Source organism: Cupressus sempervirens, chromosome 9, assembly GCF_028749045.1.
Source record: "Cupressus sempervirens isolate cs-2001-9-10 chromosome 9, ASM2874904v1, whole genome shotgun sequence".
In the NCBI taxonomy this organism is placed as follows: domain Eukaryota; kingdom Viridiplantae; phylum Streptophyta; class Pinopsida; order Cupressales; family Cupressaceae; genus Cupressus; species Cupressus sempervirens.
This window is the reverse complement of record NC_143126.1, coordinates 436,348,568-436,374,365: the sequence shown is the minus strand read 5'-3', so window position 1 is coordinate 436,374,365 and position 25,798 is coordinate 436,348,568. Positions and strand designations below refer to the sequence as shown.

General features: G+C 36.5%; 1 protein-coding gene across 1 annotated transcript in view; it reads left to right on the top strand.

Moving 5' to 3' along the window:
- Positions 1–25,798, top strand: part of LOC149539170 (uncharacterized) — a 350,582-nt gene that overhangs the window by 40,154 nt on the left and 284,630 nt on the right. The window contains exon 3 of the mRNA XM_089800496.1: positions 13,464–13,740. Coding sequence (XP_089656622.1) covers positions 13,464–13,740 — 277 coding nt within the window. The remainder of the gene's footprint in view (positions 1–13,463; positions 13,741–25,798) is intronic.

The window sequence follows — 25,798 nt, the reverse complement described above, 5'->3', positions numbered from 1 at the left end:
TATCCGACAAAGATTATGCAGCTCTGAAAATGAGATATTCAGGAGGCAGAAATAGAGGATATTTTAATGATGATCTCAGGAGGAAGTTGAGTAAAGTAAATCTGTCATCCTTTGACGGATTTGGATCCATATCTGCACAAGCGTGGGTAATGAAGTCATATACTTACTTCCAGCTTAATCTCATGCTAGAAGAAGCAATCAAGTTTGCGGCCTTACACTTGGAGGGAGTTGCGCATGAATGGTGGCATCATGACACCATCACACTGGGGCATGATCAAATAAATACCTACGCGAAATTCATTGAGAGATTGGTAGATCGATTTGACGGTAAAGCTCCATAATTATATTTCAAAGATTTGGCACAGTTGAGGCAAACTGGATTGGTTGACTAGTACATTGTGGAATTTCAGAAAGTCTCTGTTTTGGTCATGAATATTTTTAAAAGAAGGCGAGTAGTACTCTTCATGGATGGACTGACAGAACCTTCAAATGGTTGGGTAAAAGGGTTCAATCCTGCCACCTTATCGGAAGCCATTTAGAAGGCAAGGAGTATGACATCATCAACAACGTCATCCTCACGATGTTACTCACATTCCAAACCGTCGTTTCCGAGGGATAAAGATAACAAACCTCCACCGAGAAAGCCGTACGTGGACAAAGCTACCAGAGAGGAGCTCCAAAGGAAGAAACTATGTTTCAACTGCAAAGGACCATGGAAACCTGGACACAGATACCTCGGAAAAGGAAAAATCCACTACATTGAGGTCGTGTCCGATGATTAGGACGAACAAGAAGATATACCCTCCGAAGACAACCAACCCCATGAGGACACTGAAATGGTTATTTAGAGTTGTATGGAAAGAATTGCAGCATTGGTACGACGTGAAGAAACTATCGCCCTTGTCAGTAGCCCGAGGTGCACGATGTTTCGTGTACGGGGAACCCTTCAAGGACAAAGGGTTATGGTAATGCTTGATAGCGGAGCTACTCTAAACATCATACAGTCATCTTTGGTGAAGCGAAGAGGTCTACCTACAGAGACGCACAAAGGGTTCTAGGTCAAAGTTGCTGGAGGGACTCTTCTGCCCTGCACACACCTTGTTCCTCAGCTAACTATCACAATGACGAATCACATGGTGACTAAGGATTTCTTCATAGTGGACCTTGATAACGTGGAGGTTATTTTGGGCATACAATGGATGGAGACACTTGATGAATACACTAAGAGCTTTAAACGGATAGACTTCACTTTTATTGTTGATGGAAAGAAGGTTGTTCTTCGCGGAATGGCAAATGAAGGTGCGATGGAAGTTTCTGCACATCGGATAGAGCTAATTTTTTAGTGTGATGATATTGTTTGGGCTGCACATTGTTTTTTTTCGGCAGAACCTATAAAAGGGCAACAAACACCTCCCCAGGATGATGATCTCTAGAATAGTTTGAGTGAACATGATAAAGTTTTTATAGACATTCCTCCTAGCATACCACCTCATCGAGGATTTGAACACTCTATCGAGATGGAAGTAGGAGCCAAGCTAGTCATAACCACACCCTGTTGCCATCTCAAGAAATTCAAGATGAGATTGAAAAGATGATTCAGGAACTGTTAGAGAAAGGATGGATCCGTCCTAGTTCTAGCCCCTTCATGTCATCAGTAGTGTTGGTCAAAAAGGATGAGACAATGCGCATGTGTGTGGACTACCGTACGTTGAACGAAAAAACAATAAAGAATAGATATCCCATTCCAACGATAGATGAGTTGCTAGATAAATTACATGTCGCAGTCTATTTTTTCGAAAATAGATCTCCGTCCTAGTTACCATTAAATCTGCATGAGGGAGGAAGATGTGGAAAAGATGGCCTTTCGTTGTCACTATGGACTTTATGAGTTCCTAGTTATGTTGTTCGGATTAACAAACGCACTTGTTACATTCTAATCATGCATGAATCGCATCTTCAACAAACAATTGCATAAGTACATATTGGTGTTTTTTGATGATATTCTTATTTATAGTAGGACATGGGAAGAGCACCTGAACAATCTGGATGAAGTCCTAAGGATTATGAAGGACCAATCTTTGTTCGCCAAGCAATCCAAGTGTGAACTCGATATGATAGAAATATTGTAGTTGGGGCATGTTGTTAGTAAATATGGAGTTGAAGTTCATTAGGAGAAGATTTAGGCTATCCTTTATTGGCCTCCCCCAAAATCACTCATGAAATTGTGAGGGTTTTTTAGACTGTGCAGTTATTACGGGAGGTTCGTTCAAGGATTTTCTCAGCTCAACTCACCCTTAATGGATTTGACAAGGAAAGATTCTTTCCAGTGGAATGAAAAGGCGCAACTCACTTTTGATAAGCTGAAAGAGGCAATGCGCACTTATGTCTTCACTCGACCGTTCATTTTGGAGTGTGACACATCTGGAGAAGGCATTGGTGCAGAATTGATGCAAAATAGACACGCCATAGCCTATGAGAGCAAGAAGCTTACGCAAAAAAAATGCTTATATTCCATCTACGACAAATACATGTTGACCATTGTGCATAAACTATGTCCCAGCAGTATCTGGTGGGTGCCAAGTTTGTCATTTGTATGGATCACAATACTGTGAGATATTTTCTGAAGCAATGAGACTTGAACGAGGGGCAACAAAAATGGGTAAGCAAGGTTCGGGCTTTTGATTTTGACATTGAATATGTGAGAGGAAAGAACAATGTGGTTGCAGATGCTTTTTCCAGGAAACTCGCCATCTACTTACTAACCAAGATTTTAGCTGACTAGAAAGCACCTTTGTTGGTAGAATATTGCAAAAACACATTTGCCGGTGAGCTAATGGATGGCAACACCCAAGATGATCGGTACAAAGTGGTTGATGACATCATTTACTATAAGAATCTGATATTTTTAGTGCCAGAATCCAAATTGAAGCAAAAAATCTTGAAAGAGTTACACGACTCACCCTTGGACACTCGGGCTTTGTCAAAACTTACAGACGTCTTAGGGAGAGGTTTTCATGGAAAGGACTTAAAGGAGACGTATTGTAGTATGTAAGAGTGTGCAGTCTGCCAATAGAACAAATCCAAACATACTCTACCTATCGAGTTACTGCAACCTCTGCCAATTCCAGAACATAAGTGGGAAAGTATCTTGATAGATTTCATAATCGGATTTCCCAAGGTGAATGGAAATGATTGTATCTTTGTGGTGGTTGACAGATTGACAAAGTACGCATATTTCTTCGTCATCCCCTCAAATTTTTAGGCCGCACAAGTTGCTGATCTGTTTTTTAGAGAAGTCTTTCGTCTGCACGAGTTAATCTGAAACATTGTTAGTGATTGGGATGGGCGATTCATCAGTATTTTTTGGACATAATTGTTTCAATTGGCATGGACAAAATTGTCACCAAGTATTAGTTACCACCCTTAGACAGACGGACAAACGAAGATTGTGAACAAGTGGCTCGAAGGTTACCTTCGGAACTACGTTTCGGCACAACAATAGGCGTGAGTCAAATGGATACACCTAGGGTAATATTGTTACAATACCATGTACCAAATGTCCATTCGGATGGCACCATTCAAAGCTCTATACAGGTACAAACCTCTTTAGTTCATCGACGCAGTTCTCGTAGATAGCCGCGCATGAAGGGCAAGGGACTGGCTTCAGGAGGGACAAGACATCCTAAGATACCTGAAGGAAAACTTACAATGGGCACAGAATCAACAAAAGATGTACACCGACAGACACCGAATAGAAAGGAGTTTTGAATTAGGAAACTTGGTCTACCTCAGGCTCTAGTCATACCGATAATCCCCATTGAAAGAAAAGGGAAAAGAAAAATTGAAGCCACGATTTTATGACCCTTATTGTGTAGTGCGCTGCATTGGTGAAGCCGCCTATGAGCTGGAGCTTTCGGGGGGGAGCCGTATTCATAACTTTTTCATGTTTCTTGCCTGAAGAAAGCTATGGGACAGAACATCATAGTAGCTATTGATCTTTTGCTGCTCAATGAAGAAAGAACACTCATATTAGAACTAGCAAAGATTATTGAAGTACGTGAGAAGACCCTGCAGAACCAAACGGTGAAGGAATATTTGGTACGCTTGAAACACTTGCCGCTTGACGATGCAACCTGGGAAGGTGAGCACATTCTACAGCATCCAACATTGCGTTTGCTTGAGAACACTCAAATTTTGGGACGGGAGGACTGTAATATCCCTGTCATAAAATAGATTATTAATCAAACTATTGTTAATGGGCTGATTGATTTAATATATCTTGGACCCATTTTTGTTTTGTTTACGGAGTTTGTGTTGCTGTTGGCTATTTTTGTACACCTTTGGAAAGTTTTCCCCGATGGGTATTTAAACACGGCTTGTAGGTAGTCATTAGGTATGCAATTCGATTACATTTCTTTGTAATGCGAATTCCAGTTGGGATTTTGTGTTGTTGGCCATTTTGGAAGTGAAAAATTTTCCCTACTTAGCTTTCCAGTTTCGGTGGGATTCAACCCTCACCCTATTCCGTCGCCTGTAATACTTTGCTCAGACTTGGCAAATTGGAGCACCATCATAGTGCGAATTGGAGAAATCACTTTGTTTAATTTGATCAATTATCTGTTGTGTGATTGTGTAATTCAGTCTCTTGATATCTGCATTTTAACTCTCTTTGTATCACCCTCCTTACCCCTTCTCCATTTGCCTTCAACCCCGTCTATCACTCGTACGACCCAGGCATTTACCCTTCCAAGCATATCATACAGCTTGAAGTTTCCCCTATGTATGATGAGCTCAACTAGACACCGTACGGCCTAGTCAGGCTCCCACTGTACGACACACTAACTAGTCTCCCACCGTACAACCCACTGTATCATCGTACGGCCATACAACACAATGACACTAACCTCCCTCACCATACACCAGCCCATTCATTTTGTACGACCCTGTTTTGTACCGTACGGCCTCTTGTAACTGCATTTTGTAGTCACCATACAATAGCTCTTGTCATCAGATACTAGCGTACGAGCATATTTGACGAACATCTCTGGCGAAATGTTGATAGGTTCCTTGTAGAGTTGTGACAGGAGGGTAACAGATCATTACACACTCATGCACCAAACATTGCCCCTACCCATTGCCAATCAGTCCTAAGGCTTTAAGTCCAAGATTTTCATATAGTCTCGCAATCAGATAGAAAAGATAGGACCCCATGTAGAATTGGTTTTGAATTTGTATCGTCCTTAGTTGTAACTCTAAATTTTCACTTATAATTCTGGCCCAATCAAATTTTCTCTTTCCATTTTCAATTTCATCAATAGTACATCTAGTTCTCGAATTGCATACCTTGAGCCACGCCCATGATTCGGCTGAGAAACACAATAAGCTGGCCATACTCTGATTTGAAATCTGACCTGGTGAGCTTTGAGTATTTGGTAACTCCTTTCCTGCCTTCGTCTAAACAATTTTGCATTAGATGAATAAAGTAGGCATCCTGATTATCTTGAAAGAACTTGGCTATTTGATCCATCATTACCACTGACATTCCTTTGTGCTGGGGAATATTGAATACTTCTTCGACCACTTGTCCGTTGATGTTAGCCAACACTCTCTTCCCTTTATCAAAATGATGGACTTGGTCACAATATCAAACCGGGATGCACACTCCATTACCAATTCCAGACAAGGCAAGGTAATAGGGAAGATTGCCGCGTGTACAATTTCGGTCTAGTGGATCTTCCTCACCATGGGGGATTGCCCTTCCTTCAATCTATCCTTCAATTGTACGATGTTCACTATGCCGATATTGGTGTAACTTATTTGCCTCACTTTCAAGAAGGTGGTCTTAGGCATTATGTCTTCCTTGTCTTTTTGGGTATTTGTTCCCTTTGGCTTCTTGCTTGTACTAACATCCATCATCCTAAACACTTATTTTTGCCCCTTCGTTCTAAATGATATGGACTACAGTTATAAATCTCTCAACTTCTTTCTATCAATGGAATCTAGCTTATTTCTACCTCTCCAAATCCTATCTCTACGCTTATAATCGCCTCTCTAGGCTAGGGGTGGGACTACCACTTATTTCTGCCTCTTCGTTACCTTAGGATGGACTACACTTATATCTCCCAACTTCAATCCTAGGGTGGTCTAGCTTATTTTTGTCTCTACAAATGTCCTATCATGAAATCTATACTTATATCTCCCAACGTCAGCCTTTTAATGGAGATGATGAAGTGAGGATGAATAGTGCAAGAAGAAGATAAGGGAAACGAACCAAGCAAGAACAAGGAATAAAATCCGCCTAAGACCAATCTTCACCTGTAAATATGAACAAAAATCTTACCTTAAATCTGCCTTATACCAACAATTGAGCCTCTACAAATCTAGATCTCATCTTAGAAGTTTCAGTCCTCCAGAATGTGATGCCCTAGCAAAGGGATTACTTGCAAAAATTTGTTCCTTTCATCAAATTTCGACCTACTTGCCAAAATCGCCCAACTAGAAGGAAAATTGCTGCTCTCAATCATAATTTCATCCTTCTAAATTCACTCACACTTGCAAAAAATCGGACCTCAAAGCATCTTTCCTCCCCACCAAACAAAATAGCCATAGCTGGAGGAAAAAATCGCTGCCCTAGGAGGAAAATCAGACCTCCAAAAGTTGTCCAATCTTGCCTAAAATCAGATCTTCACCCACAAATTCGCCTTAAGGTAGAAATCGCCCAGCATATAATAAGAAGAAATTCGCTGCCCAAAAATGGAAATCTTCAAGCAAAAATCGCTGCCAACAGAGAAATTCGCTCAGCTAGAAGAAATCGCCCAACACCAAGCAAGAGAAGTGGAAATGGAATGAGGAAATAAGAGGGGGGAAGCCCCTTCTAATATCCTCCTATTGACCTCCAGAGTGGGCCGACCTGCCTGGAAGCAAACAAAAAGTTAAGTTAGACCCCCAAAATGGCCCAGTTTTAAATAAAACATGAAAATAACTAAGCCTCATAGCGAAATTGACTTTTTTAATTGCTAGTTTGACCCAAAATTGCAAACTAGAAATAAGGTAAGCCCAGAAGATGTCAAAATTTCCATTTAACAACATTTTGGCAATTAAAATAGCACTAAAATTGAATCTAGAAAGCCAAAAATCAATTTTCAATTCCAAATTACCAATTTCGTTTAACATTTCTAAAATTCTCTAGGCAAAATTTCAACCAAATTAATGAGATTTTGCAATTTAATCCAATTTCAATTTTGCAATACAATTTCAAATTTTTTAACAAAATAAATCCTTTTCCTAGCAATCGAAATTCAAACTCTAAATTCAATTTCACCATGAAAAATTCTTTTCACTGAAAAAATTCAAGATTTTGCAAACTGACTAAATCTAAAATTCATTTTGAAAATGTTCAAGCTTGTTCAATTAAATCAAAATTTCAAAATCAGTCTAAGTTCAAAATTTGCAATTTTATATTGCCAGGTATCGTTTTAACCATCGAAACAAATGTTGTTGTTGAAACTTGTTAGGCATAATGACAAAATTACATGTTTTGGAAAATCAAGTTTCACACTAGGTGAAAACAACCAAATCCCTTCTTGGCACAAGGGTGTCCAAGGTGTAAAATTGTCAATTCAAAAACCTTTGGACAACTCTAAATTTTGCTAAGGCAACCGAAAAATTCGCAACAGTTGCGAAAATTACCAAGGCTTGCTTGAAAAAGGGGGATGCCAAAATTTTTGGGGCAATGGTGTGAAAACCTCAGAACAGGTTGGATTGAAGATGTTAAGGTTAGGGAGTTGGCTAAGTAAAATAAATTCTAGAATAAGTGCATCATATGGAGTGTAGATTGTGAAGTATCAAATTTTATGAGCTTTGAATGTTTTTTTCTTTTTTTTTTTTTTTTTTTTTGTGTAGGACTATTATTTATGTGTCTTATCTAGTGTTACCAGCCTCAGACTTGGCTTAGACTTGGTCAGGCCCAAATTGGGCTTGTACTTAGACTCGACAGTCGAACTCGGCAAGGACTCGACAAATTAAAAGACCCTTGAAATTCAAAGATTTTTAAGGATTTTATGTTTTTCTTATGCATCATTTAGCGAATTAACATCAAATACACAATAGTAGAGATAAATAGAAGCTACTTTGCACACATACACAATTTTCATAGTTTATGTAAGTATAAATGCAAATTTTCAAAAGAAATTACTTAAAATTAAACTAAATAATATAATAAAAATCTGAATTATAGTGTAAATGTCAAATGTCTACAATATCCATGGAATATACAATCCATGCCCATGGAATCAAAAGTTCTAAACATATATCAAAAGAAAAGGGTCATAGTAACCTATGTCTTCCTACGAGTACGCCTCAAATAGTTCATGGAAGACTCTAGAGCCATCCTCTCTCCCAGTGTCTGAGGTTGAACCTCAATGACATGCCCATAATGATAATCGTCCGCATAATCCTCATCATCAGAGTTAGATCCATCACTCTTAGCCTTAGAGTTTTGCACTAGGTCTCCTCGTGCTCTAGCCTCCTCAACTGCCATCGCCATTGCCTCTGCCTCTCAATTCACTTGATCAACTCACTCCAAGTATTCATCACTGAACACAGGATCATCAACCTTTGTGGTCCATGCTGTTTTCATATCAACCTTCTTTAATACAATGGGAGATCTATTGGTGCCCAAAATCTATTTGTGACAAAATTAAGGTTGTAGTGAACAAAAACAATATCATTCAACGTTTTTTCTGCCATCCTGTTGTGCCTCTTCAAGTGTATATGCTCGAACATACTCCAATTGTGTTTGCATCATAAAGCACTAGATCGATGGCTCAGGATACATACTCTATAGATTTGGCACCTTATTGCCAAACATCTCCCACAATACATTTGAAACAAGCAAACTTTAAATCAATTCTATAACATTGAATTTATTAATCTAGATTCTAGATTCTAACGTGGTAATAAAATAGAAACTAGAATTTGGAATCAAAGACTTTTACCAGGCATCAGTTCTATCCGGTTTCTCTTGTACAAGTCTTGTGAAAATAGGTCTCGTAGTGTTTTCTTATACATCTCTATTTCATGGACTATAATTGTTCCAACAGTTTCATCATATGACATTTTTTTTATAACATTATAGAGGCCACTCTACACCTCTTCATCAACTTTAAAATCTAGCCTAAATTGGTTTGCTTGATTAAAAAAGTGGTCAGCTGCATGTATAGGCCTATGAAGTAGATTGTGCCATCGCTTATCAATGACATCTCATATGGGACCATATTTTTCCTAATTCCCTGCATAAAAAGTTCAAATGGCCTCTTTTGCACTATCCATGCTCTCATAAATGTAATTCATTGAGGGCTTTTTTCCATTAACAATCTGTAGGATAACGATAAGAGGCTCAATGAACTGCAATCATTGTGAAAAACAAAACATTAAGATCTAAGTTTTCCTTTTAAAAATGAACAATGTGAATGTCAATGAATATAAACAAGTGTTTAGAACTTTAACAAAATAGTGAAATGAAATGGAAATGAGCACAAAAAGGAAAATTACCTCCACAATCTTCTTGGTGGGTTTCTAAAAGCCACTCTCATTAGAAACCTGATTAACCACCTGAACTGTTGCATTGATCTTTGCATATGATGAACTTGTCCAGTCCTCACATACAAACATATCTTTCAAACCAGCCTTTGCGCTAAGAAAAGATTTCAATGTGAGAAAATTTGTTGTAAATCTAATGACCATTGGACGAGACAACTCTTCTTTCTTTGTGTGTTGCCTCATAAGGTTGAGGACCCAAGCATAATTATATATGAATTTGCAAATATTCCTTGCTTGCCGTACACATTTCTTTATCCAAGAAATGTTACCTAGATCGTCCAACATGAGGTCAATGCAATGGGCAGCAGAAGGGGTCCAAAACAACTGGTGATGCCTCTCCATAAGAAGTTTACCAACAACGACATAATTTGCTGCTTTATCTATCACGATTTGCACCACATGCTTCTCACCCACCTCCTTCAACACTTTATTACATTACAAAGATACTCAACATTTTTGGTCTTCCCTGAGACATTGTTTGATTTCAAAAACACTGTGGAACATGAGAAAAAATAAAGAAATTTAGTGCAATCACAATGATCAATCAATTTACCACTAACTTGCATTCTAACTTTATGAGTACAATATTTAATTACCTGATGAGGAGACAAGAAAATTCAGCAGTGTTTTATTTCTTCTCTTTGTCCAACCATGGGTCATGATGGCGCAACCCTTCGCGACCCATATTTGCGTTGCTCCTCAATTTCAACTTTTACATGAGCAAGTCAATGGGCCAAAATAGGACCTTTTAGCTCCACATCATTAGGGGATTTGAATGCCGGACCACAAACAATAATAGCGTCTATGGCAATTTGCCCATAAGGAGACATAAAACAATGTTAAACAAATATCTAATAAGTATACTTACTAAATTAGTAGTAAGACAAGTAAGACATACAAATTCTTTAGTCTTGAAAGGAAGAGAAGACGTACAAATAAGAACTTAAAATTATAAGTACCTTGCTGCATTAAATGAAAGGTTGTTGTAGAAGAAGAAATCTCCAAGTGCCAACTTTGCTTGCTCATGCTTCTCCTTATTCCAAGCCGTGTTCTCAAGCAATGGTTGTGCACTTGGAGTTGTGCGTGGAACAAAGATGGAATCAAGTGAGGATCTTTGCTTATGCACCCGAGGCCCAATGCTCACACTCAGAGATGCAGTACTACTAGAAGGTGGAGTTAGATGGTGACCATGTCCATGATAACTTGAAGAGCCCTCTAGACTTCTAGTTCCAGCTAATTGTGCCATCTTTTATTGTTGCTTTTAAAAAGGAATTCTTTCTTCTCTACAATTTCCTCTAAGAGAGCTTGCATATCACACTTAATATCTTGGGGAACTGCCTTGCATGCTTTGATATCATGCCTTGGTATATGTGCAAGGTGATATTTCAATTTATTAATGCCTTCCGCATTATATGTTATCATACAATGCTAACATGTCAACTCCTTTTTTAGTGCTAGGAATGACATGTTTCCAAGCCCTATCCCTTTCAACCGCACTAGTGTACCTTACTTGTTCAATTTTAGTATAGAAAATGAAATGTAAAGCAAGTTTGAAGAGCCACCGTCCACATGCTTCTTTTAACTCATCTCAATGCATAGATGCAAGCTACAAAGTGGCACAAATAATTAGCAACTGATAGATGAGAGCCAACCGATTTGCTAATCTATCTCCCACAACCCCAATACTCTTCCCTCAACTCTTATTTCTCTATTCTTTGTGTTTGCAAGTGATAGAATGACCTTTTAAGTCTTACTTATACTTTACAAACCCAAAAACCCAAAAAAAAAACATAAAAATGTGTTTAGTGAACTTTTTGGATGTTGCGTGCTGGCCAAGGCATCTTGACGGGACTCGGCGAGTCAGCCAAGATTCGGCCGAGTCCAAGTCTAGAGACAATTTGCCTCGTTTTGGCCACCTCGCCTTGGGACTCATTGAGTCCTGGCCAAACTCGCCGAGTCTTGTAACTTTGGTCTTATCTTCAATTTATTTTAAAATTTATGTTATTGTATACTTTGTTAATATCAGAAATGAATCTATCTACTTCCTAAAAAATTCATTGTTGCACTTTGAATGTTTTGAAAATGTGATATTGGTTCAATTTCATCTTTCAAGTAATTATTGTTGTTTTTTTCCTTCTATATGTTTATGAATCTAAAGAACTATAATGTTGCCTCCTTAGGCTGGGCCAATCGACAGATGTGGTTGGCCTATCATTTGGATGTCATAGGCCAGCAGATTGTGTAGGGGACCCTTTTAGGTCTTTTAAGGGCTTATGAAAAGTCATCAAGGCTTTTTGAGTGTTCTATTAGTTTTGTGTGCTCTCGATTTTATGAGGAATCCCTATTTTATTGGTGGATGGACTAGGATTTGATAGGGACATACTAAGAGGACTTTGGGATTGGACACCTTTTGTCATAGTTCCTATTTTTAAGAGAGTTAGCTCATAGTGGTTGGACAACATTAGTAGATTGGCGGTGTCGGGCAAAATTCAAACCAGGGCCCATATGTGCAAGCTATGAATAATTGGGAAATTATTTAATTTTTCCTGAGTTAGATTATGATAAAATAATGAATTAAGTAGACTATTATATTCATTTATATTATAGTAATAAAAATTTAAAGGGTCATGGGCACAACTCCCTAGGATGATTAAAATAAGTTAGACTTATGGGGTGTTCCTTTTTTAATTAAAAAAGACACCCTTCATGGACTTAAATAAAATAAGAGTATTATTTTATGAATGTAAAAAGGGTGGGAAAACGCTAAGAGGAATTTGAAACAGCTTGGAGGAAAAAAGCTAATAAAATGAAAGAGGGGCAGCCATTCTGGACGCAAGGAATTCATTTTCTGCTTTACATGGTATTCTGAGATCAAAATCTCTCAGGAGACAGCAGACTTGCAGGTGTGAAAGGCCAGCCAAGGGGCAGGACTCTTAATTGGCATTGAACAACATTCCTCTTGTTTTGGCATCAGAATTTTTAAAGCAGTGATCAGATCAGATTGTTATAAAACTGAAATTGCTCAAAATAATTGCAGATCAGGAGGTTGGGAGGTTTAAACAACCTTCACTAAGTCCCTAGGGAAGCTATACATCCTTCAGGCGGTCCCAATTCCACTCAGCAGTGCAGATTTAGCACGGAAATCATTACCAGCATAGGAGGCATTCTCATCCAGGCGTACATTGGGTTCTTCAGACTGTTTTCATATCTGGGTGTCCTTGCAGTCAGCTGCAGCGAAAAGTTGAGAAGTCAAAGCTCTGGTCTTAATACCGGTGTTTGGGTTGGAATATTGTAGAGTTTGCCAAACACATAAAAAGGCTCTTGTATTTTTTCGCCTGGTACAATTTTTTCTGGACCTCAGGAATTAATAAATTCATATTTATCTCTTCAAATTGCAGTTAGTTAATGTTATTGGTCATTTTCAGAATTTTTAAGTTTGGTAATTTTGTTGAAAATCTCTTTTTGGAAAAAGACCAAAAAAAAGAAAAAACCTCAATAAATACAGAAAAAGGCAAAAAACCATAAACCACGAAAATTAGAAATTCCTGCCAAAATCAGAGTTGTTTGCAAAAAAAACTGAGACTCAGTAAAAATACCATAGCTGGGGTGTGCACTACATTAACTGCTATTTGTTTTTGATAGTTAGTAATAAGTATGAAGAGACACAACGTATTCTAGACATTGTTGACTAACATCGCTGTATTTTCCATCTTTTTTGTATTACATGAGTTTTTGATTGTTTATTTCATTACATGTTTATGTGTATACCTGCTCGGCTTACAATGACATGGTAGTATTAGTCTATAATTTAGTTGGAAAATAATTCACATGTATGATTGAATTTTGATTCACTTCAATTTTAGGTGAGCAAAAAGTTCCATTCACATCTGGGTTATTGATTGGAATTGGAGAAACCAGAGAAGAAAGATTGCAAAGCTTATTTGTACTTCGCTCACTACACCAAAAATATGGTCACATACAAGAACTCATTGTCCAGAATTTTCTTGCAAAGGAAGGTACAAGGATGGAAAATGCAACTGAACCTTTATTAGAAGACCTTGAATGGACTATTTCCATGGCTAGGTTGGCATTTGGTCCATTGATGAGCATCCAAGCACCTCCAAATCTAACCCCAACCATGTATGCAAAGTCTAACTGGCATGATCCTTTCCAAAATGTTTGAAGATGAAACCCGTTTTTGTGAATTTTGTAAATATTTTCCAAAAAACATGTTTTTGTAAATTTTGTTAATATTTTCCAAAAATATTTTATGTTATAATTTACATAGATAGTTGTGGGGAATGCATAATATGAATTGCAAATGTCATTCAAGTATTCATTTGGAACCCCTGTATATAGTTATAGCAGCAGTGAAATCTATGTTGGAAATACTTGGAACATGGTCATGTTCACATAAAATGCATACAAATTGTTCTTGTATTCATGGGATAGTAGTATTTCAGAACTTTTAACTACAAGAATAAATGTCGGCAGATAATGAAAATATGAATATTTTTGTTTTACTTGTACGACTGTAAACAGTCTTCTTAACATTGCTCCTTGTATGGATGGCAAGGTTAGTCCATACAAAATGAGTTGGACTTGTGGCCTTAATTGGACATGACCTCCTCCATCTAGCCAAATTTTGATTAAGAAATCATAGAAAATTAAATGGATCCAGGAACTCTTTAAAAAATTTAATTAGTCATTGTATTGAACTGTGTGTGTAATTTTAAATCAAAATGATACATGCAGATAGTAATGATAAACCATAATTTTAAAACATCTATCTAATTTTTTTTTCCCATTTAATTCTTTGTCATCTATATTTGCACCAACCAAACATCGGTACACATTTTGTATGAAGAGGTAGCTTTTTGTTTCACTGGTAAATTACACTCAAAAGCCTCTATTGTAAGTCAATTTAGATTAAGACAACTAAAAATAGAGCTTAAATGATCATTAACAAAGGTTGTAGAAGAATGAGCTAAATTTAGCAAGAACTTAGTACACAAAAATAATCTTGTTGTGCTGCATTTTGTCACCACAAAATGCAAGTAACAATACGAAACTTTTTTCAAACCGCTTTCGCATTTCTCTGAGTTGAATTTGTTTTTCAATTGGTTAATATTAATCAAGCAATTAACTCCAATTCACGTCACAAATTCTTTTATTGAAGGTTTTTGTCAAGTCTTTTCATTTTTCTGTTTGTTGAGCCTACGCTTGATTGTCGAAGCCTTCAATGCCCTTTTCTTTGTTTTTGAGTGTGTGTTTGTTGGTTTTAAGTCCTTTGGTTTTTGTCAATTCATCGCTTTCGGTTTTGCCTTCGATTTGATCTATCTTAGGGCTTAGTCGGAGTTGGCAATCAAAAGATATGACCGATTTGGTGTCGAAAAAGTGGACCTTTTTTATGCAACTGCACAAATTAAAAATACCATGTTATATGTTTAATTTGACGTTCACTTTATGAAAAATATAACTTAAATTCACTTTATGTTATGTTTTTAAGTTACTTTATCATTTAAATTTTTCACTTAAAGTAACTATAGTGCACTTTATGTCATATTTTTAAGTTCAGTTGCTTTTTGATTTTTTACTTAAATGACTATATTAACTATGTAGTTTGATTTAATTTTGATTTTTGAATCAAAAGCTCTAGCAAATATTACTTTAAAAATGATATTTGCATGTTATATTATTAATATGATAGTGTAAATGTTATTTATGGTCCATTTAAGTAATATTTCTTTAAAAATCAAATTAACATGTGCTTAATTCATCACTCAAGTTGTTTTCAACATGTCTACAAGCATATTTCATAAAAAATATGCAATTGCACCTAAAAGGTGCGATTTTGAAAGGGAATGCATGTAAGTGCATAAAAAACATGCAAAGGCATCATTAAGTAGAGACATGCATGTTATATGCAAAGACACCAAAAAGGTGTGCTTTCCATTGATTACATATTTTTAAAACATCTCATTGCAACTAAAATGCACATTTTAGTTAAAGGGAACTCATTTCATGTTCTTAAAACATGCCATGATACAAAAAAGGCGTGTTTATACTTGGATGCGTATTTTAAAACATGTAATCACACCAAAAAGGTGTGTTTTGCTTTCAAGAGCATGCATTTGCCTATCTAGAAAAATACATGCGTTTGTCCTCCACAAACACGTTTTTGCTTGGAATCCTTAAATCTCTCCATTCCATGGCATGAAATCCATTCTAGAAGGGGTGTTTTGGTATTTTTTAAGTGTTTCCATGCATCAAACGTTGAAATATCATGCAAAAAACAGCTTTCACTCCATTCTAGGGCAGGTTTTGGCAAAAAACGCCAAGATTTTGCCATTTTTAGCTCATGTTTTTGCATTTTGAAGAGGATATTAATCCATGTCTTAGTCATTGGTAAACGCATTTTTCCTCCTCAATGTCAAAAATGACTCATGTGATCATAGTTTGAAGCCACGTTTTTGGTGAAAAACGTTGCATTTTCTTGCATTGAATAAAAACATTGGAATTGAGAGAGTTTTTAGGGCACATTTTAGACATTCTTATCCAAAAATGTCTCTTTAGTTTTGTCATGATTACATGAAAAATCCTTTACATGTAATTGCATCTTGAGAACCCATTTTTGATTGAAAGTTACTTTTAAAAGGTCAAAAAATGTCATATGCATGTTTTCCCATATACTTGGACTTAACCTTTCCTCAAAGATGTCTATAAAAGCTCACTTCGCCTCAAGGCACATTGCATTCATTCCTTCCATATGCATTTACACTTCATGAGCAAAATCCATGTAATTCCACTTTCCTTGTCATAACGCATTTCATCTCATCTTTCACACGCACTTACATGTAAGCAGGTTATTGCAAAATTAGGAAAATTCACTCTCAGGGCAGCAAATTTGCTAATTTTTTTGGATTTTTTCTGAGTAAGGGTATCTTGGTCCTAGTAAGTTATTGTAAAAAAATTTAAAAATCAGAGAATTTAAATTTCATTTGGGTGACTTTTCTCAAAAATATTGGTTTCCATCATGACGGGGCATCCAACAAGAGGCAAAAAGAATACTACCACATTGGGGAAATCCTCTGATAAGGATTGGGAAACAACAGAGGATAGTAATTCCAATGAGGAAATAAGTAAGTTCAAGGAATAGGTTAAGAGGGATATGTGTGACCTATGAGGAGATATATCATATATACAAAGCATGTTAAGCACCTATATGAATGAACCAAGGAAGGTGTTCTCAAGCAATCAAGGTGAAACCTTCAAGTCGATTAATAATGACACATTTTAATGCTCCTATGGAATCTAGGAATTTTTTTCCAAAGGTGGATATCCGCAAGTTTGATGGTAAGGATCCTCTAACATGGATAAACCAAATGGAGAATTTTTTTGAAGTTCATCAAAGCCCATATGGACAAAAGGTCACGATGGCTTCCTTATATCGTTGGCTTTGTACTCATAGGAGGAAAAAGGGTCTTATTGTATCATGGTCAATTTTTATAGAAGAACTCCAAGCACAATATAACAATAGTGCGACAAACAACTCCTTTAGCCAACTTGCTAAGCTTCAAAAACAGGATTATTTAAGGATTATATTCAAAAATTACAAAATCTGTCCTTAAGAGTGGATACAATTATAGAGGAGAACTTGAATGATTTATTCTTGGGTGGTCTCAAGGATCACATTCAACACGAGGTACGCATATTTAGTCCTAGCTTAGTAAATGAGTGTTTTATATTGGCACACATGGTAGAGGTGAAGTTCTTGATTCCTAGAAAGCAAGGGGCTACTGTGACAAGAGAAAAAGGATATTCAACACCTTCTCTTCATTAATCTACTAGGTTGACTCCGCAACAAATTGAGGAGAAAAGAGCAAAAGAGTTGTGTTTCAATTCTGATAGCAAATACAATCGAGGACATAAATGTAGTGAACAAAAGTTGTTCTATATTGAAGGTCAAAGTGAGGAAGAAGAGGATGAACCCATATTAGAGGCAGATAGGGAATCAGCTGAGGAATCACATGATTCTTAACCAATCATTTCTTGTCATGCACTTTTAGGTTTTAGTGCACCACAAACTCTCAAGGTAGTGGTTTTCTTAAAGAAGCAGAAAGTAACAGTTTGATCAACTCAGGTAGTACTCAAATTTCATCAACAAAAAGTTGGCAACTCTTTTAAATTGTTTTATATATCCAGCCCTAGAGTTTTAGGTTTTGATTGCAGATGGGGGTACAGTTAGTTGTTTTGGGAAGTGTCATAGCATCAAATTATCCATGGGAGATTACCAACTTGGTACCCCAATGTATGCGATATCCATGGGTGTGGTAGATATTTTTTTGGGAGTACAATGGCTTACTATATTGGGAACAATTGAGATGAACTTCCAAAAACTATTCATGAGATTTCAATCAAAAGGAAAGGTAGTGGAGCTAAGGAGGTTGAAGGCAAAATCCCCACAGATGGTAAGCTCTCATCAAATGCAAAAGTTTCTTAAGAAATGAGCAGATGGATTTGTGGGCCAACTATGTTCATTAGAAGTCTCTTAATCTAATGCTCTTACTCATCTAGATTTACAAGCAATAATTGATCGTCACTTAGTGATTCTTGAAGATATGCCTAAAGGACTTCCTCCTAAGAGGGATCATGACCATGCCATACAACTAGTTCCAGGGAGCCACCCACCAAACATCAGGCCTTATAGGTATCTGCACATACAAAAAGGGGAGATAGAAAAAATTGTTGAGGAAGGCAGGAACTATCAGGCATAGCCAAAGTGGCTACTCCTCACCTGTGGTGATGGTGCGTAAGAAGGATGAAACTTGCCGCATGTGTCCAGATTATAGAGTGCTTAACAAGTACACCATTAAAGATAAGTTTCCTATTCCAATAATTGATGATTTGCTAGATGAATTAAATGGAGCTATGTATTTTACCAATTTAGATCTTAGATCGAGTTATCACCAAATTCGGATTAAGGAGGAAGATATTTGTAAGACAACATTTCAAACTCATGTGGTCATTAAGAATTTTTGGTCATGCCATTCAGTCTTACCAGCGCACCATCTGCATTCCAAAGTTTGATGAATTCCATTTTTAAGAAGTTCTTGAGAAAGTTCGTGTTAGTGTTTTTTGATGATATATTGATTTATAGCAAGACTTGGGAAGAACATTTGCAGCATGTAGGTCAAGCATTACAATTACTCGAAGATCATCAACTCTATGCTAAGCCATCCAAGTGTGCTTTTTGTCTTAAGGAGGTGGAGTATTTGGGACACATAGTTTCACATGGAGTAAAGGTGGACCCTAACAAAATTAAGGCTACCATGGAATGGCCTATTCCAAAACCCATTAAGAAGTTGAGGGGTTTTGTTGGGATTGATAGGGTACTATAGAAGATTTGTGAAGAATTATGGTCGTATAGCAGCACCCTTCACCACTCTATTGAAGATAGATTCTTTTCATTGGAATGAATCTGCTAATGTAGCATTTGAGCAATTGAAGAAGGCTATGTGTACAACTCCAGTGCTTGCCACTCCGAACTTCACCAAGGAATTCATTGTGGAATGTGTGCTCTTGGAAATGGGAAAGGAGCAGTTCTCATGCAAGAAGGTTGACCAATTGCTTTTGAGTGTCGTCAATTATAAGGTAAAAATCAACTCAAACCTATTTATGAGAAAGAAATGTTAGCAATCCTTCACGCAGTTATACAATGGAGACCTTATTTAATGGTTCAACACTTCAAGGTTAAGGCAAATCATGATAGCCTAAAATATTTTTTGGATGTAAAAACCTTGACTTGGTTATACTTAAACCACATCAATTTTCTTCATTGATCAAAGATTTGGCATTTAACCAAACACTTGGCAAACATACTTATAGCTGCTCAAAAAGAACCATAACATAGATTGCTACTGTATATATTAATACCTTTTGATTGCAAATAAATAAAATGTGCAACACTAAAGTATTAAGTTCAAGAAATGATAATTTTTATTTGCTCAAAGCCAACTCTGATATATTTATAGTATGATCAACATTAATCAACAAATACATTAATTAATGATAAATAATGTGGAACCTGGCTGTGCGTGAACAATCTTTTAATACCCAAGGGTAATCTGGAAGTGAATGCAGTGTTCTGTAATGATTTATAGATCACAAATAATGCCACACTTGTCTCCCACATTAGTTGCAGCTCTAGCACATAAATATTGGTCGCACAAATCAGTATAGACCTGTGTTAATGAAGTTCAGCCCTAATATACATATGTAGATGACAATCAAAAAATTGCCCAGATTCACCTCTTTGAATTGTAACGCAGCTTCTAGAATTTGATTATTACTAGTCACTTTTGGAAAGATTTATTCTCATGTTTGGGTACTCAATTGGCTCATAGTTCTTCATACCATCCTCGATTAGATGGGCAAAATGAGATTGTTAATAAATGTTTGGAAGGATATCTACGTTGTTTCACTTCAGGGTAACCATCTCAATGGGTAGATTGGCTACATCTTGCAGAATGGTGGTACAATACTTCTTTTCATAGCCAATATAAAATGTCTCCATTTTTGGCACTTTATGTATATCATCCTCCTTCCATCACATCATCATTAAAGGTGCCACCAAGAGTTTAGACAGTAGAGGACCACTTGCTTCATCAACAATAAATACTTTCAGGACTCAAGGAGAATTTAGCTATGGCACAAAATCGAATGAAACAACATGTGGACCAACATCATAGTGAAATAAATTTTTAAGTTGGGGATTGGGTCTTCTTGAGATTGCAGCCTTATAAACAAATCTCAATGAAGCAACAAAAAAGAATAAGTTGTCTTCAAGATATTATGGACCATACCAAATCATGCGAAAGATTGGTAGTGTTGCCTACAAGCTAGAGTTGCCACCAACAACAAAGATACATCTAGTTTTTCATGTTTCTTGTTTTAAGAAGGTAATTGTGCAAAATATTCTGACTCAAACAGTAGTACCAGAACTTATGAAGAAGGAAGAATAATTTGGAAAGAAAGTGCATTTTTGAAACACGCACGAAGAAGCTGAGGAATAGAATCCTCACCTAGTATCTCATCCAATGGAAGAATTTACTAGTTGAAGAGGCCACATGGGAGGATGAGGAGTCCATTCAAAAGAATCCACACTTGGTTAGCATTGAGGACAATGCTTCTTTGAAGAGGGGCATGCTACGCGCTTAATATTGGTGTATATAGGATAGTCAACTTGTGGCTATCTTAATCCTTAGTTAAGTCATGTTATCATTATTATATTAATATTTAGGTAGGTAGGTTGGCCTAGGTGTTATGTAGGGTTGTGTCTATTCAGCCTAAGCATAATTAGGTATATATAGGAGGTTGTGAGTCTTATTTCAACATCATATTGTGAAGTTTTTTCTCATTGGAGATATTTGGAGGTTTTCCCATCGAAGTGGCCTATTACTCTCAGTTATTATCAAGCACTTATAGAATATTTCATATTATCTCTTCCATTGTGCAAGTTATTTCATTACAAAATAGTTGTTAGATATCAAGGACTTATGGGCTAGAAAGAAGAAACACTGAGAAAACTTATAATAAAATTGTAGGCAGCCCTTGGAGATTGCCAGGCAATAGAAATATGGATCACATGTGACTTAGAGCAAATGGGATGTCAAATTTTTCCTCCATCTTTTTTTCAACTCTCGTGGCTATATAAAGGAGTGTTCTCTTATTGTAAAGCATCTTTTATTTTGTATGTAGGAGAGCTTTGGAGAAATTATGATAGTAGAACTTTGATTGTGTAGCACTGTTTTATAGAAAAGTAAATACAAAGGAGTAATTGAAACTTAACTTTGATTGAGTGCAATTGTTACTTGTGCGAATTAGAAGATTTGTCTGTGATTTGCATATGTTATCTTTGATTCATGTGATCTTGTGTTTTTGATAATTGAGTGTAAAAAGAGAAAAGAAGCAATTGGAGTCGGAGTTTTGCCTAGGAACAATTGTACATATATATAGACTAGAAGCTTTGTCTGTACCACTTATATCTCTTTCTTAATAAACAAAATAATTAGGATATCTTTACTTTTGGAAGACTCTGTGCCCTATTAGTAAAACTTATTCATATAGAATTATGACTAGACCTAGAGCCAAATCGGTACACTTTTAGCTAGCCTTTAAGTTAGTGTTGGTTTATCGGTATCATCGTTTTTAGCTTTTAGATAGAAGTGTAGTTAGAGATTTCACCTTGCCCATTGCTCACTCCACGGGCAAGTGGATTCTTTCTTGAAAGTTAAGAGGAAAGAATATTGGTAACACCCTTTTACAAAATTTCTCAAATTCTTGCTTACCTTGAGTTGATCCAAAGAATGGTGAGAAGGGGAGCCTTTCCTTTAAGGTAGGAGAGACTGTGTCACACACGTTGTGGTTGGTCATCCTATTTTGTGACTGGATTTTACCCAAATCTGTGGGTTGCAAAATATCCACACAACAAATCTAATTGTTAAAAAAAATCAACAAACATATAGAATTCAAAACAGGGTTTGGATGAGCAAGCTACAAATAAATTGGGAAATAATTTAATTATTTCCTATGTTTAGTGTAATAAAAAAAAAGTGATTATTATAATCACTTTGAATATTATAATGTATTATAACTTGACCCAAGTCCCTAAGCATTAAATAAGGTTTATAACTTAAAAGGACCAAATTTGTAATGAATAATGACCCCTTTTGAAGTTGAATTCCTAGGAAGGATTCAAAATAAAATAAAACATTATTTTATGTGAAAAAGGGTGAAGAAAAAATCCGAATTCAAAATTGATCTTGGAGGGTGTGTTCAATGAAATGTGGTTCAACAAAATGTAAATAACTTGCAAAAATTCTCAAAACACAAATGCAAATAAACATACAAAGATTAGATAGAAGGAAGCTATATAAAAAAGAATTCAAACTAATTAACACACCCATGATGTTTTTGATACAATGATTTGTCCATGTACGCTTAGTTGGGTGTGTTCTCACTTGAGATTTTGACAATATAATAACGGTCCAAGTGTAGAATATGTGAGAGATAACAATGGTAAGGAATTGTAACTATAGGGTCAGAAGGAGATAAATGAATAGTCACAATTGATTGCAAAGATTGATAGTGGACAATGCTTGAGAGGAATAAAAAAAATTAAAATTTCCCATGTTGAGTACATAGGGGACAAGACCATGTCACCATGTACATGGGCCCATGTGCATGATGTGATAGAAGAGTTGACTTATTTGCCTAATCTTTGGGATTAGACATGATTGGGGAGGGTGATTAGACTTTAGATAAATTGGGATTAGAGAGCAAGTGGGAAAAGTAGGAGTATGTGATGGGAGGAGAGATGATGAGTTGGGAATTAATTTGTTTTAAAATTCCAAGTGGGTAAAAGGGATTAATTAAGTAATACAATTTACTTGATGAAATGAGGGATTGCGATGCAAGTGGATAGGTTGGGAATGTGCAAGTGGATAAGGGGAATTTGACTTTTTGAGTTAATTTAAATTCAAAATAGAGGAAAGGGGATTTCCGATTTAAGTACACATAAATCTATTTATTTCATTTAGAGAGATGAATCAGGTGAATTAATTTAATTAATTTGGTTATGACTCTAGACAAAAGGGGCGATTAATTAAATAGATGAATTATCTAGTTAATATGATAGTTTTAGAAGGATTAGTATGATTTAGTTTGATCAAATGTTTAATGATCAAATCTAGGTATTTTTCATTTTGCCACTCTTCAAGATGGTGTTACGAAGTAGCATCATTTTAAAGAAGATTGAGACATAGAACTAGGATCTAGAAGATGGTTTGATTAGAAAAGATGCCTTAGTCATTCAAAAGAGTGACCAAGACTAAAGATGACGAGGATAACTAAAGATGCCCAAGTTATTCACAAGAGTACTATGAGGAAAGATGATGGGAGATCAGGATACTGATGCTCCCTTGAGAGGATATGCGGGTTCAAGAGAACACAAATGTGCTTTTGAAATGAATGAGATGATGCAAGCATGATTGATGAATGATAATGGTAATGCAAGGATGAAAATAAAACCACCACGAAAGAAGTCCTGAAACCAACAACAAAATCAGGTTTTACAGGGACCTGAAACCACAAACATAGTCCAAAAAAAAAAAAGAGAACCCAGGTTTTACAGGGACTTGGAACCACTAAAATAGTTTAGACTAAAAACCAGTTAATAGGACCAAAAACCAGTACCAAGTACCACATCCAGAAAATAGGACCAGAACAGGACAAAACCAAAGAACGAAAACCCCAGGCATCTATTGCAGCTACGTAATCATCTTGACAACCTCTTTACCAATCACATCAGTATCCTGGATGGAATCAGCAACCAAAGCAACAACATCTTTTAGGGCTTTCTTCCTCGAGCTCTGCCTAGTTCTTTTGCTTGGACCCTAAGGAGATATAATTTCTTCATTGACTCTTTTGCCAAGGCTCGCAGCAGCAGCACAGATACTAGATAAGTATCTAGTATCTACTTATTCATATACTAGATAACATTCATTTATATCAACAAATGACACCTATAGCTGACCACAGGCTTTTGAGGAAAAGATACATGTATAAAATGCCTCTTAATGGTGATGATGGGATTTTGAGAAGAGTTTACACACCTCAGACAGTGAGTTTTAGAGACAATATGATTTTATAAAGGCATTACATTCAAAATGAGCTTTTCACAGTTGTTTGCATTCAAGGAAACCAAGAAAAAAATGCACTCCTACAGTGATGGACGGGTTTTTAATGGCATATTGCACATTAAAAAAGTCATAAAATGCCCTTTGAAACAATGATGGGATTCTGAAAGTTATTTGCAATCAAAAAATGAGTTTTAAAAGAACAAGAACAAACTTTATAAAGTAACGTACATATGCCGAGATGAATGAACGGTTCAAAAATCACGTATAGATCTGATTACAGGCTTCGGAATTTTTAAATACATGTCAAATTTGCCAACTATGGGTAATGATAGGTTTTGGTTTTGTATTAGCACGTCGAAAACATATGCAGAGCATGAATGGGCTTTTGATTCTCATTTGCAAGTCAACACAAGTAATCCTCAAAAATCCGACTAAGGAAGTATAAGTTTAATTAAAATCATGCTTTTGTTTTAAGGACGGGTTTCTCATGCACATTTCCAAAGTTTTAAACTTTTAAAGAGAAAACATATAATGAATCTCAAAAATCCTATGAATGCTTTATAATCTCGTTAGAGTTATTGTTTTCCCCTACGAATATAAAATGGTGGAGTTTTAAAGTCCATCTTGCAAGAAAATGATACCCAATATGACATGTAATGATTGACAAAAAATCCACTTTACAAGATTTTAAAGAAGAAATGAAGACATGTAGTCAGGCTTAAAAAGTATTACAAAGTAATTGATAAAAATCTTGCTTATTAACAGAGACTAGACGGTCTCTGGTGGAGGGGTTAAAGACAAAGATATTCTTATTGTGAATCCTGTTGAGGTGAGAGAGGAGGATCAAATGGTTAGACCCACCTTACCTGCTACAGAGATTGGAGGTCATGACAAGGAGGACTTTGTTCAGAATGAGATTCCTGTTGAGACTAGGGAGGAGGAACAGAGGGATAGGGAGGAACATGTAGATATGGTTGGCTCCTCTCCTCATGAGTTTGCAGATGGTACCACTGATTCTCCACAAAGGGAAACCAAGCTCTCCTTCTTGCATTCTGCCAACCTCAAAGCTGACTCCATTCTCCTTGTTGATTATTGGATTTATAATGAATTGATGGTGCTGAAGAAGAAAGTGGAAACTTTGCAACACATCTAGGATACCGATCTGGTGGAGGGGTTAAAGACAAAGATATTCTTATTGTGAATCTTGTTGAGGTGAGAGAGGAGGATCAAATGGTTAAACCTACCTTACCTGCTACAGAGACTGGAGGTCATGACAAGGAGGACTTTGTTCATAATGAGATTCCTGTTGAGACTAGGGAGGAGGAATAGAGGGATAGGGAGGAACATGTAGATATGGTTGGCTCCCCTCCTCATGAGTTTGCAGATGGTACCACTGATTCTCCGCAGAGGGAAACCAAGCTCTCCTTCTTGCATTTTGCCAAGCTCAAAGCTGACTCCATTCTCTGTGTTGATTATTGGATTTATAATGAATTGAT